Source organism: Hylobates moloch, unplaced genomic scaffold (assembly GCF_009828535.3).
Source record: "Hylobates moloch isolate HMO894 unplaced genomic scaffold, HMol_V3 SCAFFOLD_21, whole genome shotgun sequence".
In the NCBI taxonomy this organism is placed as follows: Eukaryota; Metazoa; Chordata; class Mammalia; order Primates; family Hylobatidae; genus Hylobates; species Hylobates moloch.
In genome coordinates this window covers 15091179-15104771 of record NW_026652296.1, presented here as the reverse complement: position 1 = coordinate 15104771, position 13593 = coordinate 15091179, and the positions used below count along the sequence as shown (strand labels likewise).

The following is a 13593-nucleotide window of genomic DNA, read 5'->3' as shown; positions in this document are numbered from 1 at the left end:
AGACATTGCACGGGACCTAACTCATTGCCCTGTCATTGTTTCCCAGTGTAAGGAAAACTTATAGTGAGCACCAGAGCTTAAATGCCCTGGAACAATATTGCTGCCCTGCTGTTGTTTCTCAGTGTGGGAAAAACTTTGGTGGGTATTGAAAATCTTGACCTTTTAGTTGTTTCTGGGCCAGGGAAAGGTTTCACATGTGCACCTGGGCTTTGTGGATTTGGGCCTTCCCATAAATTTTGTCCCCTACAATACTCTGGCCCCACCCAGTCTCTTCAATATGGCATCTCCACTGATCAAAGCACTGAACCACCACCAAGATCCACATGCCAGTTGCTGCAATCAGTGCTCTACTCTTTGTCCCCAATTCACCCCAGGTTGTTCAGCCCTCTTGGTTCTCTAGTGGGTTGAAACTGGAGTGGACTTACCATTAAGATTCCTAGACAAGGGGGAAGATCAAATATCCCCTCCAATTCCTTCTTCTCATCTCAGCAACTGTGGATCTAGGGAAGTTCTCTGTGAGTGGTATTATGATGGCCTGGGAGAGAGGATGGAACAGGCTGAAATGACCATTTCTCTTACCTGTCACTGCTCTCAATTCTATGAGCCCAGGGGGTTTCTCCGCTTCTCAACTTCTGGTGTATTCAGGGTGGCATTCTTGTCTTTGAATAGTTTTTCATTTTATTTTTGTGTCAGGGAGTGATCCCAGGAGATCTATTCTGCTATCTTGTTGACATCACTTCCCAGTTTAGTCCTGAGATATCAGGGAAGGATTAAGAAGCACATGGCTTTCCCCATCCTGGGAAAATTCTCCAGGACAGGGCAAACCAGCTCTTGCACCAGAGACACATCTACAGAGTAGCCTTTCTTGTATTGTCACTCTCTGCAGCTCATATCCTTGTGCTGGGCTGTGAGGCAGGCACTAAGGACACTCTTTAGGTAGTAGTGGAATGCAGAACAAAGGGAAGTCAAGCTAGCCTCAGAGAAGAGAAAATTTGTCTTAAGTTTTTGATATCACAATTTGTGTCTTTTAATAATTTGTATCCCTTGACAAATTATTGTAGGTTTCATTGTTTTTATTAGCTTTGCCTATTAATGTTATTAAAGATATAATTTATTTACCCACTGACATTACGGTATCACAGTATTTTGGATTTCACAATGTATTTACTTTTATCAGTGAATGTTATACTTTCATATGTTTTCCAGTCACTAATTAGTGTCCTCTTCTTCAACTTGAAGAACTCTCTTTAGCACTTCTTGTAAGGCAAATCTAGTAGTGATAAACTCTCTCAGCTTCTGTTTGTCTGAGAAAGTCTTTATCACCCCTTCATTTTTGAAAGAAAAGATTTCTGGGTATAGTATTCTTGGTTGACAGGGTTGTTTTATTCAGGATTTTTAATATAACATCCCACCCCCTTCTGGCCTACAAAGTTTCTGCTGAAAAATCTGCTGATAATCTAAGGGAGGGTTCTCTTGTGTGTAACAATTCACTATTTCCTCACTGTTTTTAAAACTTTCTCTGTCTTTTTGCATGTATGGCAGGGGGTGGGTGGTGAGTATTCTGGTTTCTTCCATCCTATGGTGAAGGTGAGTGCCGGTATTTCTCTCTCACTCTCTCTGCACTAAGCTGGAGAGATAATCTGTGACAAATGCCTATACTTGTGCTCAAACTGCACCCTCTGATCCTGGAGAGATAGCTGCTCGATATGGTTAGAATCTGTGTCCCCATCCAAATCTCATGTCAAGTTGTAATCCCCAATGTTGGAGGTGGACCTGGTGAGAGGTGATTGGATCATGGGGGTAGACCCTTCATGAATGGTTTAACACCATCTCTTTGGTGCTGTTCTCATGATAGTGAGTGAGATGTGGTTGTTTAAAAGTATACAGTACCTCCTCACCCCACTCCTGCTCCAGCCATGTGAAGATGCCTGCTCTGGCTTTGTCTTCTGCCATGAGTAAAAGCTCCTGAGGCCTCCTCAGAAGCAGATATTGCCATGCTTCCTGTATAGCCCATAGAACCATGAGCCAATTAAACCTCTTTTCTTTATAAATTATGCAATCTTGAATATTTATAGCAATGAGAGAATGGACTAATGCATGCTGAAAGTGGGCCCGTTGTATGCCCATGTCTTTGTTTTCTGTAGTCCCAGGCCACGTAGGAATGCAAAGTCTGGTTGGGAATGCAAAGCCCCATTAGTCCCCAGAGCTAGGTTGATAAGGAGACAGTCCCTCAGGTGGAAACTATAGAAGTTTATGTACTCAGTACATGGACAAACTCCTTCCAGGAACAATGGGTCAACTGGATTTATCACTGGGATGAGCCAAAGGAAAGGCTCAGACAGTGCTCAGCTCAAGCTCAGGATGACAGGGAGCTCTTTCTCCCCTTAGGTCCTCAATGCAAATTCATTAAAAGCAAGGTCATCAAGTAGCCACCAATAGAGTAAGCAGGAAACCCCTTGCAGAGAGAAAATGGGAGCCAAGCATTCTAGTCCCTTTTCTGCACTGCTCCCAGGAGATGTAGCCCCTGGAAGTGTTATTATGTCCATTTAAAACCACCTTTTTGGCTGGGTGCAATGGCTCAGCCTGTAATCCCAGCATTTTGGGAGGCTGAAGTGGGCGTGTCACTTGAGGTCAGGAGTTCAAGACCAGCCTGGCCAACATGGTGAAACTCTGTCTCCATTAAAAATACAAAACATTAGCCGGATGTGGTGGTGCATGCCTGTAGTCCCAGCTACTCAGGAGGCTGAGACAGGACAACCGCTTGAACCCGGGAGGTGGAGGTTGCAGTGAGCCAAGATTATGCCATTGCACTCCAGCCTGGGTGGCAGAGTGAGACTCTGTAAAAAAAAAAAAAAAAAAAAAAAAAAGAAAACTTTTTGTATGTGATCTGGGAAGACCTGAGTATGCATAGTTTCAGGTGGTAGCTGCTGTAAAAGTTGGGCCACTCAATGCATGGCATAAACCCCTTACAGGGAGCAACAGGGAGCTGCATTTTTAAGCCCCTTTTCTGTACTGCTCCAAGAGTTTGAAACCCCCAGAAATACCTGTGCATCTGTATAAACCTACCACTCTTGTCTGTTGTCTAGAGAGATTCTCATATGCCTAGTCCTCTCTGCTCCTAGAGCTGGGAGTTTTAGAGTGCAGTCCTTCAAGTAGAAGCTGCAAAAGTTGAGGCATTCTACATGTGGACAAACTCTCCAGGAAGGAGTAATAGACCTGGAGTTATCACTGGAGTGAGCCAGGGGAAAAGGCTTGGGAAGTGCTGATCTGCTTCTGAGGCTACCAGCAGGCTACTATTTGCCTCTTTAACTCCCCAATGCAAGTTAATTAATGCAAGTTAATTAGAAGCCCAGCCACCAAGTAGCCCCTAGAAGAGTGTCAAACGCCTCCTAGAGAAAAACAAGAAGCTGCATTTTTTTAAGCCCTTCTCTGCACTGCCTCCAGAGAGTGAGGCCCCTGGAAGTGTTTGTTCTGTAGCACAAAACCACTGTTTTCCTGTAGGTCAGAAAGACTCATGTATTCCTAATCCCCTCCACTTCCAGAGTCAATTAATTGAGCCGAACCATGGGGAATTTCAGAGATAAAGCACTATATGTGAGGCCCAAACCCTCCTCTCCACAGGGAGAAGTTGTGTGTTAGGGATTCCTTTCCTGGTTGTATGGCACAGTGTCCAAGGTGGAGTTCATGCCTCAGTGCACCTCAGCTTTTCCTACTCATTTGATGCAGATATTTTTTCTCCATTGCCCAGTGGGTAGGAGTCTCTCAATTGGTTTCTGATTTTTTTCAGAGAGAATCAATCAGTGAATAGTTTGTTCAGTGCATTGGTGGGTGAAGGGAGGGTCCGGAGTCTCCTATTTCACCATGTTGCTGATGTCATCTAAGGGTAAGCCTTTAGGCTTGGCAACAATGACTTCTGGATAGGGGACTTCCCTTGAATCTTTCACAGCATGAACATTCTATTTTTGTGCCAACATGCCTTTCACAGTGAAAGAAATCACAACAGGGACCTCAGACACCAAACGCAAACTTACATTTCAAATAACATCCTGTAGTTCATGAATTAGGTATCCTGAGTTTGGAATAATGCAGACTGCTAACAGAGGTAGGAGAGGGACAAACATTGCTGGTGACAACACTGGTATAGAACCACCTGTGAGCATCAAATGCAGCCAAAGTACAGAAACAAGGTAGGGGCAGATCAGTGTCATGTTGCATACATGAGATGGCAGTATCCTTCTAGAGTCTTCCCAGTTACATTCACTTCGAAAAGCAGCATGGCCTAGGAGACAGAGAACAAACAATGCAAAAGCGGTGGCAACCATAAGACTATGTGTTTGCTCTCAAACACAACAGGCCTCATCTGTGATTCTTTTCAGGCTAGAACTTGACATTTTGGAGATACAGATTTTGGAAGAATTTACCTTTGCTTCTTCCTCTGCCTCCAAGACATCCATGTTCTTCTAAGGGTCCTCATTACCTTACTCTACATAATATGAGAGCACATAGATATTTTTATAGAAGAGAGAGAGCACACAGTCATAACCAAATGGGCACTCCTTTCAGCTTTGAGTTCCCTGGGGCACTGTGAGCTGTCCAGAGAGCTCTCTGGAACACAGGTCAGGGCACCAGTGATTAGAAGAAAGCAAAGCAACTGCTTCCAGTAAAATTCATAGTCTATGATGCTCATGCCAGTGACATGGAATAGGTCAACCTGACACCCATGGCATGTCCACATGGTACAGTGCACTGAACTTGAATGGGGGAGGTTATTCTCCATATGGTCCCTGACAGGTAAATTTGCCTCTCTTAATAGTGTCTCCTAGCAGTGTTTGGAGATGGCCTGAGATGATGCTTGCTAACGGAGGCTATCTGAGGAAGCACCAAATAAGATCTCTTAGAGACCATGCTCTTATAGCCCACCTACCTCTGATGATGTCTGTGTTGGCAGTTGATCATGATCTCTTTTCTAAGACTCCCTTGTCCAAGAAATCTCTTGACAAAGGTGAAGACAAACCTGAGATACCCAGAGCCCAGTGATGCCTCAGAGGTGGCTCACAGCCTCTGGTCTGATGGGGGAAGTTTTCTTCTCTGATGTCTCTTTCATTGAATAGCCCAGCAAGAAGCACTAGACTGGAGTATAACACTGCACACCTGCCTCTGGGCATGGCCTGTCCTCCTGAAATCTCTTCACATTTGACTCCGTGCTCCAATTAGCCACATGTGACCTAACCCTGGATGTAGCCCCAGGATCATTTCAGAGGAGTTGCGATTGCTTAGAGTAAGGGAGAGTCTGTACCACAGTGGTTAATTTCCACTAACTCACAGTAGGATGACAGGCAAGACCCATTGCCACTCTGTGCCAATTACTCCTTAGCAACAGCAGCATGAACCACCTGTTCCCCACCCCTTGGTGTTCCTCTTGATCAAAAGAAAAGAGAATGACTCCCTAAAGAAGAGGGCTTGGGAAAGATAGGGACTATTCAGTTAATGGAAGGTGCTGGAGTGTTAGATCCTGAGACCCAAATTGGGTCCCATCAGAGGAGTAGCCATGTTGGTGGGTGCTGGCTAGGAGGAAGTTTGGGGTTGGGGTAGGCACTCACTCTCACTAGGATGCCTCTGGTCTCAAGCAATGGAGAGAAGTGAGCAAAAAGTGAGCTCAGAGGAAACATCCTCTTCTGGCCACATCATATCCTCTCACTCTCTTGTGGCCTTAGGCATGTTGCTGGCCTTCCTGGGACTCATTATCCTCATTGTAAAGAGACAGCAATCTGAAGCTCAGAAAGAGATTGGGGAGCATGAGATGGGGGAGCACCAAGGCTAAGGAGACCAAAGCAGTGCTCGGGGGCCTCCCACTCTTTACCTCGGGTTCTGCCACCCATCTCATGCTTAATGGGTCCATCTGACTCCAGCGTGAGAAATGTTCTCCTTAGCCTCGGGAGATGCTGCACATGAGCAGTTCCTCCTCCTGGGAGTACTGGTTCAGTGAACAAAACAGCAAGGGGCTGGGCCTCCTGAGGGCTGGCAGGGATACATGGGCCAAAGAGGGAGAGGGAGGGTAGAGAATCATAGCCAGGGAGAGAAATCGAACACCAGGACACAAGAGAAGTGGGGCATCTGTGGGGGCTACAGTGGGCTCTCAATGATCACCTGTAGTGGCAGCAAAAGAGGCAGGATCCATGGGCATTTGTTCTGGTTTATTTGACAGGGACAAGGAGTTCAGCCAGTGGGGAGGGTGGCATTCCTGTTGATGTTCTTGTGCTGATGATTTGATGTCCTTGTGCTTCAGATGTGGGCACAGTCTCGGATGGAAGGGTTCAGGGAGCAGGGTGCACATCCCAGCCCACTCTACCACTCACAGGATGCTCATGCAAACATTCCCACAGAAGGCTGAACAGCATATGTTATTTGCTTCACACTTTTGGAAATATGAACAGTGGTGGATGCATAGATCTATGCTGGGTCGCTTCTCACAGACCTTGATTCCTGAAATGGTGCAGGAGCAGGGTCAATGAAACCATGCACCTATAGAGCACCCTTTTCAAGCTTGAAGCTCCTCCATGGCCCCAGAACCAAGGCACCCCTGCCACCACGATTCTCCTGGACTCTTCAGGGAACTTCCTTCCAGCCCATCACCAATCCTAGTGATTGGCAGTATCTTAAATCCTGTCTCCCTGTCCTGCCTCTCACCCCAGTAGACCTCAATGCCTGGGCTTCCTGGACCCTCGCCATACACCTGCATTCAGAACTCTGTCTCCTCATTAATCATGGTGAAGTCGTCCCCCATAGAATCTACGTCTGACCCTGAAAGCTCAAAGAAGCCTGAGACATTTCCAAACCCTCCCCTATTCTCCAGAATTTACAGAGCCCAGAAAAGAAGATGAACTTGCCTCTCATCCCTCCCTCTCCTCACCGTCACCATCCCTAGTATCCCTTCCCACCACCACTCTCCTGGCTCCTTTGATGATATACCTAACTTTGCCCTGTATACTCGAACTTTTCATTGCTGTATGTCCTTTTTACCCTACACTTATACCCATTTCTACACCTACACCTACCCTCACCCTCATAACCACTTCTAGATGTTTACTCCTCACAAATGTGCATAAATCAAGTAATAATTGTCTTGCTTTCCCATTGGATTCTCAGCCCTGGTGCACCTTTCACTATGGGATGTACCATTTGTCTCTAAGTACTGGGAGCGAACAACAAAAGATGTAGGTTCCCCCTTCATTCCCATTTCCCAGGGCCAGGTAAAGGGGTTAGAGGGCTATGGTTTGGGACAGCCCAGAGTCTGCATAGCATTGTGGTCAGAGCTGGATATGCAGAAAGTTTCCAACTCCTACATCCTGCTCAGACTGGACACAGCTCCTCCGTTCCCCCTACCCAACTCTCCCTCACCCATCCAGCAGCCCATCACCTACTCTGCATCCTCATCTTGTCACGGTATCCTCCCTGGGCCTGCAGCAGCAGCACACAGAGAACCAGGACGGGCAGCAGAGCCTGGGGTGCCATGACTCTGACCAGAGCGTGAGCCCTAAGTCTGGCCAGGCAGTCACAGACTTCCTTGCAGAGCTGCCTGTGGAGAGGGAAGGAAAGAAAGAAGGAATGATCTTCAGCTCCTCACTGCCTCCACTGGCCAAGTCAGGGCAGAGCAAGAGAGTCCTTGCTTCCTGCTCTTGCCTTCTCCTGGCCCTGTCCTTCTCCATGTAGGATAGGGCTTCTGCAAGAATGATGCCTCCTCTCTCTCCTCTCCTCTCTCACAGAACCAGTCCTGTGTTCTTGCTAACAGAGTTTTTCTTTTCCAAAGGGTACTATTTATTTCTGCTTTCTAATTGCAAAGTGCTTTACAGAAAAAAAGAAAAGAATATAATTTTTTAAAAGGTGCTTAGAATTAACCCATATTTTATTATATTATCTTTTAGTTCCTCTGTATATTTAATGTAAACGATCTTTTATTTTCTCATTTTTGAATCACCTATCTTTTGTTACCTACCTTCTGCCACCTTCATTTAGTCATGCAAATATTTACAATGTCATTTCTCAAAAAGGGAAGTGGCTATTTGCATATAATGGATGTGTTCATTATAAATTCTTTTTTTTTTTTTTTTTTTAGACAGTCTCACTCCACACCAGGCTGCTGGAGTGCAGTGGTGTGATCTTGGCTCACTGCAACCTCCACCTTCCAAGTTCAAGCACTTCGCACCTCAGCCTCTTGAGTAGCTGGGATTACAGGCACGTGCCATCACACCTAGATAATTTTTGTATTTTTAGTAGAGATGGGGTTCTGCCATGTTTGCCAGGCTGGTCTTGAACTCCTGACCTCAATTGATCCGCCCATCTCAACCTCCCAAAGTGCTGGGATTACAGGCGTGAGCCACCACACTCGGCCTAATTATAAATTATTCTTATCGATTCATTACACAAAACTCTATATGATTGAGCTATATTTTTAATATTAAGTTCTGGGGTACATGTGCAGGATGTGCAGGTTTGTTGCACATGCTGTGGGGGTTTGCTGCACCTATCAACCCATCACCTAGATATCAAGCCCAGCATGCATTAGCTATTTATCCTGATGCTCTCCCTCCCGACAGGCCCCAGGGTGTGTTGTTTACCTCCCTGTGTCCATGTATTCTCATTGAAGTGAGAACATGGGGTGTTTGAACATGGGGTGTTTGGTTTTCTGTTCCTTCATTAGTTTGCTGAGGATAATGGCTTCTAGCTCCATCCATGTCCCTGCAAAGAACATGATCTCATTCCTTTCTATGCCACATAGTATTCCATGGTATATATGTACCACATTTTCTTTATCCAATCAATCAGTGATGGGCATTTGGGTTAATTTCATGTCTTTGCTATTGTGAATAGTGCTGTAATGAACATATGCATGCATATGTCTTTATAACAGGATGATTCTATTCCTTTGAGTATATACCCAGTAATGGGGTTACTGGGTCAAATGGTATTTCTGGTTCTAAATCTTTGAGGAATCATCACATTGTCTTCCACAATGGTTGAACTAATTTACATTCCTACCAACAGCATGAAAGCGTTCCTATTTCTCGACAACCTCAACACCATCTCTAGTTTCTTGACTTTTTAATAACCTCCATTGTAACTGGCGTGAGATGGTATCTCATCGTGGTTTTGATTTGCATTACTCTGATGTTCAGCTTTTTTTCATGTTTATTGGCTGCATATATGTCTTCTTTTGAGAAGTGTCTGTTCGTGTCCTTTGCCCACTTTTTAATGGGATTGTTTGTTTTTTCTTATAAATTTAAGTTCCTTATAGACTCTGGATACTAGACCTTTGTCAGGTGGATAGATTGTAAACATTTTCTCCCATTTTGTAGGTTGTCTGTTCACTCTGATGATAGTTTATTTTGCTGTACAAAGTTCTTTAGTTTAATTAGATCCCATTTGTCAATTTTTGCTTTTGTTGCAGTTGCTTTTGATGATTTTGTCATGAAATCTTTGCCCATGCCTATGTCCTGAATGGTATTGCCCAGATTTTCTTCTGGAGTTTTTATAGTTTGGGGTTTTACATTTAAGCCTTTAATCCATCTTGAGTTAATTTTTGTATAAGGCGTAAGGAAGAGGCCCAGTTTCAATTTTCTGCATACGGCAAATAGTAGCAAAAAGAGCTGTGATTATTATATTAAAGTCAAACAAAGTACACATTGTGTCAAATATTGTTAAAAGAAACAAAAAACATGATTATATATTGATAAAAGGGTCAATTCATCAAAAAGATATAAAAATTATAAACATATACACACCAAGCAATTAGAGCTTCAAAATATATGAAGCAAACACTGACAGGATTGAAGGGAGACATAGCACTACAGTAATAGTTGGAGAGTTCAATATCCCACCATGGCATCATAAGAAATATATCTGGTCTTTGTCCCCAGTTCCTGGCACAAGGTTCCTAAAACTCTTGGAATTTCCTGAGTGATAGATGTGTCTTTTGCTATTCATAAGGCGCCCCTTTCGATTCCACCTGAGTTTCTGCTAATGAGATTACTTGGAGTGGGGCCCCTAGGCAGCCTCAGGATGGAGCTGGCCACCAGAAAGATCAAGTGATTAGAGGGCTGGAACTTTTAGACCCACCCACTCTCCTCCAGAAAGTTAAAGAAGGAAGGAGTTGAAGCTCTATAAAAACTCTTAATAAGATTTGATGAGCTTCTGAATTGGTGAACACATTCATGTGCCAGGAGGGTGGCACACACAACTCACAAGGACAGAAATTCCTGTGCTTGGAATCCTTGTGAAGCTTGCCCTATTTACTTAATCTGGCTATTCATTTGTATCCTTTATAATAAACTGATAGACCTTAAGTGTTTCCTGAGCTCTGTGAGCTGTTCCAGCAAATTATCAAACTTTCAGATGGGATTGTGGGAGCCCCTGATTTATAGCCAGTAGATCAAAAGTGCAGGAGGCCCAAGACTTGCAACTGGCACCTGAAGTTGGGAGTAGTCTTGTGAAATCAAGCCTATAAGCTGTGGGGTCTGCACTAACTTCAAGTAGTTAGTGTCAGAATTAAATTAAATTTTGGAACACCCAGTTGGTGTCCAGAGATAGGAGAATTGGTTGTTGGTGTTGGAAAGCATTCCAGGCCCTCTTTCAATAATGAATAGAACATGTAGACAGAAAAATCAATAAGGAAATAGGGTACTAAACAACACTATAAATCTAAGACAGACCTAAGACAAGAAGAGAATGCATATTCTTCTCAAGCACATATGGAACATTCTCCAGGATAAACTACATGTTAGGCCACAAAACAAGCCTAAATAAATTTTAAAAGGTTGAAATTATACAAACTATCTTCTCCAGCCACAATGGAACAAAGCTAGAAATCAATAAGAGAAGGAAAACTGGAAAATTCTCAAAAATGTGAAATTAATATACTCTAAAACAACCAATGAGTCAAAGAATAAATCACAAAGGAAATTAGAAAATACTTTGAGCCAGGCATGTTGACTCATGCCTGTAATCCCAGCACTTTGGGAGGCTGAGGTGGGTGGATCACTTGAGCCCAGGAATTCAAGACCAGCCTGGGCAACATAACAAGACCCTGTCTCTACAAAAAACTAACTGGGCATGGTGGTATGCACCTGTAGTCCCAACTACTTAGAAAAAAACCTTCGGACGAATGAAAACGAAAACACAAAACACAACGTATAAAAACTTATGAGATGCAGTAAAAGTAGTTCTCAGGGCAGAAAATCTATAACTGTAAATATTTACATTAAAAAAGAAAGATCACGGCCAGGCGCAGTGGCTCACACCTGTAATCCCAGCACTTTGGGAGGCTGAGGCAGGCAGATCACGAGGTCAGGAGATCGAGACCATCCTGGCTAACACAGTGAAACCCCACCTCTACTAAAAATACAAAAAATCAACCAGGCCTGGTGGTACGAGCCTTGTATGTCCCAGCTACTCAGGAGTCTGAGGCAGGAGAATCGCTTGAACCCAGGAGGCAGAGGTTGCAGTGAGCCGAGATCACGCCACTGCACTCCAGCCTAGGCAACAGAGCAAGACTCTGTCTCAAAAAAAAAAAAAAAAAAACTCAAATCTACAACCTAACTTTACATCATACGAAACTAGAAAGAGAAGAACAAACTACACCCACAGCTAGCAGAAGGAAGGAAAATAAACATTTGAGCACAGAAAAATGGAATAGGAAATAGAAAACCAATAAAAAGAATCAACAAGACCAAAACTTGGTTTTTTTAAAAGATCAATAAAATTGAAAATCTTTAGCTAGATTGACTAAGAAGAAAAGAGAAAAGACACAAATAACTAATATCAGAAATTAGAGTGGGACATCACCACCAACCTTACAGAACTAAAAAAATTATAAGAGAATACTATGAACAATTTTACACCAACAAATTAGATAACCTGGAGGAAATGGACAAATTCCTAGAAACTCACAAATCACCAGAACTGACTTGAGAAGGAATAGAAAATATTAACAGACCTATAACAAATAAAGAGATAGAATCAGTAATTTTTGAAAAATACACATGACTCTCTTCAACAAAAAGAATGCCTAGGGCTAGATGACTTCACTGATAAAATCTATACCAAACTTTTTTTACTAACACCAATCCTTCTCAAAGTTTTCCAATCTTAATTGATACAGAAAAAGCATTTCACAAAATTCACCACCCTTCTATGATTAAAAAAAAATTCAGAAAACTAGGAAATAAAGGACTTCCTTAACATGATTAAAGGCACCTATAAAAAACTATATACAATGATGGTTATACTCAATTGCAAAAGATCAAAATCTTTCTGCCAAGATCAGAAATAAGACAAAGATGCATCTTTCACCACTGCTAGTCAACACTGTAATGGAGTTCTAACCAAAGCAATTAAGTAATAAAAAGAAATAAAAGTCATCCAAATTGGGAAGAAAGTAAAACTATCTCAGCTGTTTTTGTAAACACCAGCAATGAGCAATCCAAAAAGGAAATTAAGGAAACAATTTGATTTACAACAGGCTATGAAAGGATAAAATACCTAGAAATAAATTTAACCATGGAGGTAAAAGACTTATATACCACAAAATACAGAACATTGCTGAAAGAAGTTATAGAAAACCTCAAGAAACAGAAAGATGAGATGGTCTTGAGTGGAGCCAAGATGGCCGAATAGGAACAGCTCCAGTCTCCAGCTCCCAGCCCCAGCGACACAGAAGACGGGTGATTTCTGCATTTCTGCTTGAGGTAGCGGTTTCATCTCACTAGGGAGTGCCTAACAGTGGGTGCAGGACAGTCGGTGAAGCGCACTGTGTGTGAGCCGAAGCAGGGCGAGGCATTGCCTCACTCGGGAAGCGCAAGGGGTCAGGGAGTTCCCTTTCCTAGTCAAAGAAAGGGGAAACAGACAGCACCTGGAATATCGGGTCAGTCCCATCCTAATACTGCGCTTTTCCAGCGGGCCTGGAAAACGGCACACTAGGAGATTGTGTCCCGCACCTGGCTCGGAGGGTCCTATGCCCACGGAGTCTCGCTGATTGCTAGCACAGCAGTCAGATCAAGCTGCAAGGCGGCAGCGAGGCTGGGGGAGGGGCGCCCGCCATTGCCCAGGCTTGCTTAGGTAAACAAAGCAGCCAGGAAGCTCGAACTGGGTGGAGCCCACCACAGCTCAAGGAGGCCTGCCTGCCTCTGTAGGCTCCACCTCTGGGGGCAGGGCACAGACAAACAACTCAGCAAGAACCTCCACAGACTTAAATGTCCCTGTCTGACTGACAGCTTTGAAGAGAGTAGTGGTTCTCCCAGCACGCAGCTGGAGATCTGAGAATGGACAGACTGCCTCCTAAAGTGGGTCCCTCACCCCTGAGCAGCCTAACTGGGAGGCACCCCCCCCAGTAGGGACAGACTGACACCTCATTCAACTGGGTACTCCTCTGAGACAAAACTTTCAGAGGAACTATCAGACAGCTGAATTTGTGGTCTCACTAAAATCCGCTGTTCTGCAGCCACCGCTGCTGACACCCAGCCAAACAGGGTCTGGAGTGGACCTCTAGTAAACTCCAACAGACCTGCAGCTGAGGGTCCTGTCTGGTAGAAGGAAAACTAA

The 13593-nt window shown here is 44.0% G+C and overlaps 1 protein-coding gene across 1 annotated transcript; it reads right to left on the bottom strand.

Annotated features, from left to right (window-relative positions):
* Positions 1-6192: 6192 nt before the first annotated feature.
* WFDC10B (WAP four-disulfide core domain 10B) lies at positions 6193-7550 on the bottom strand. Its single transcript, XM_032142733.2, has 2 exons — positions 7422-7550; positions 6193-6483 (listed from the first exon to the last, which is right to left on the bottom strand). Exons 1-2 carry the CDS (start codon positions 7510-7512, stop codon positions 6353-6355), a joined length of 222 nt encoding a protein of 73 aa, XP_031998624.1. The 5' UTR covers positions 7513-7550; the 3' UTR covers positions 6193-6352.
* Positions 7551-13593: the final 6043 nt, after the last annotated feature.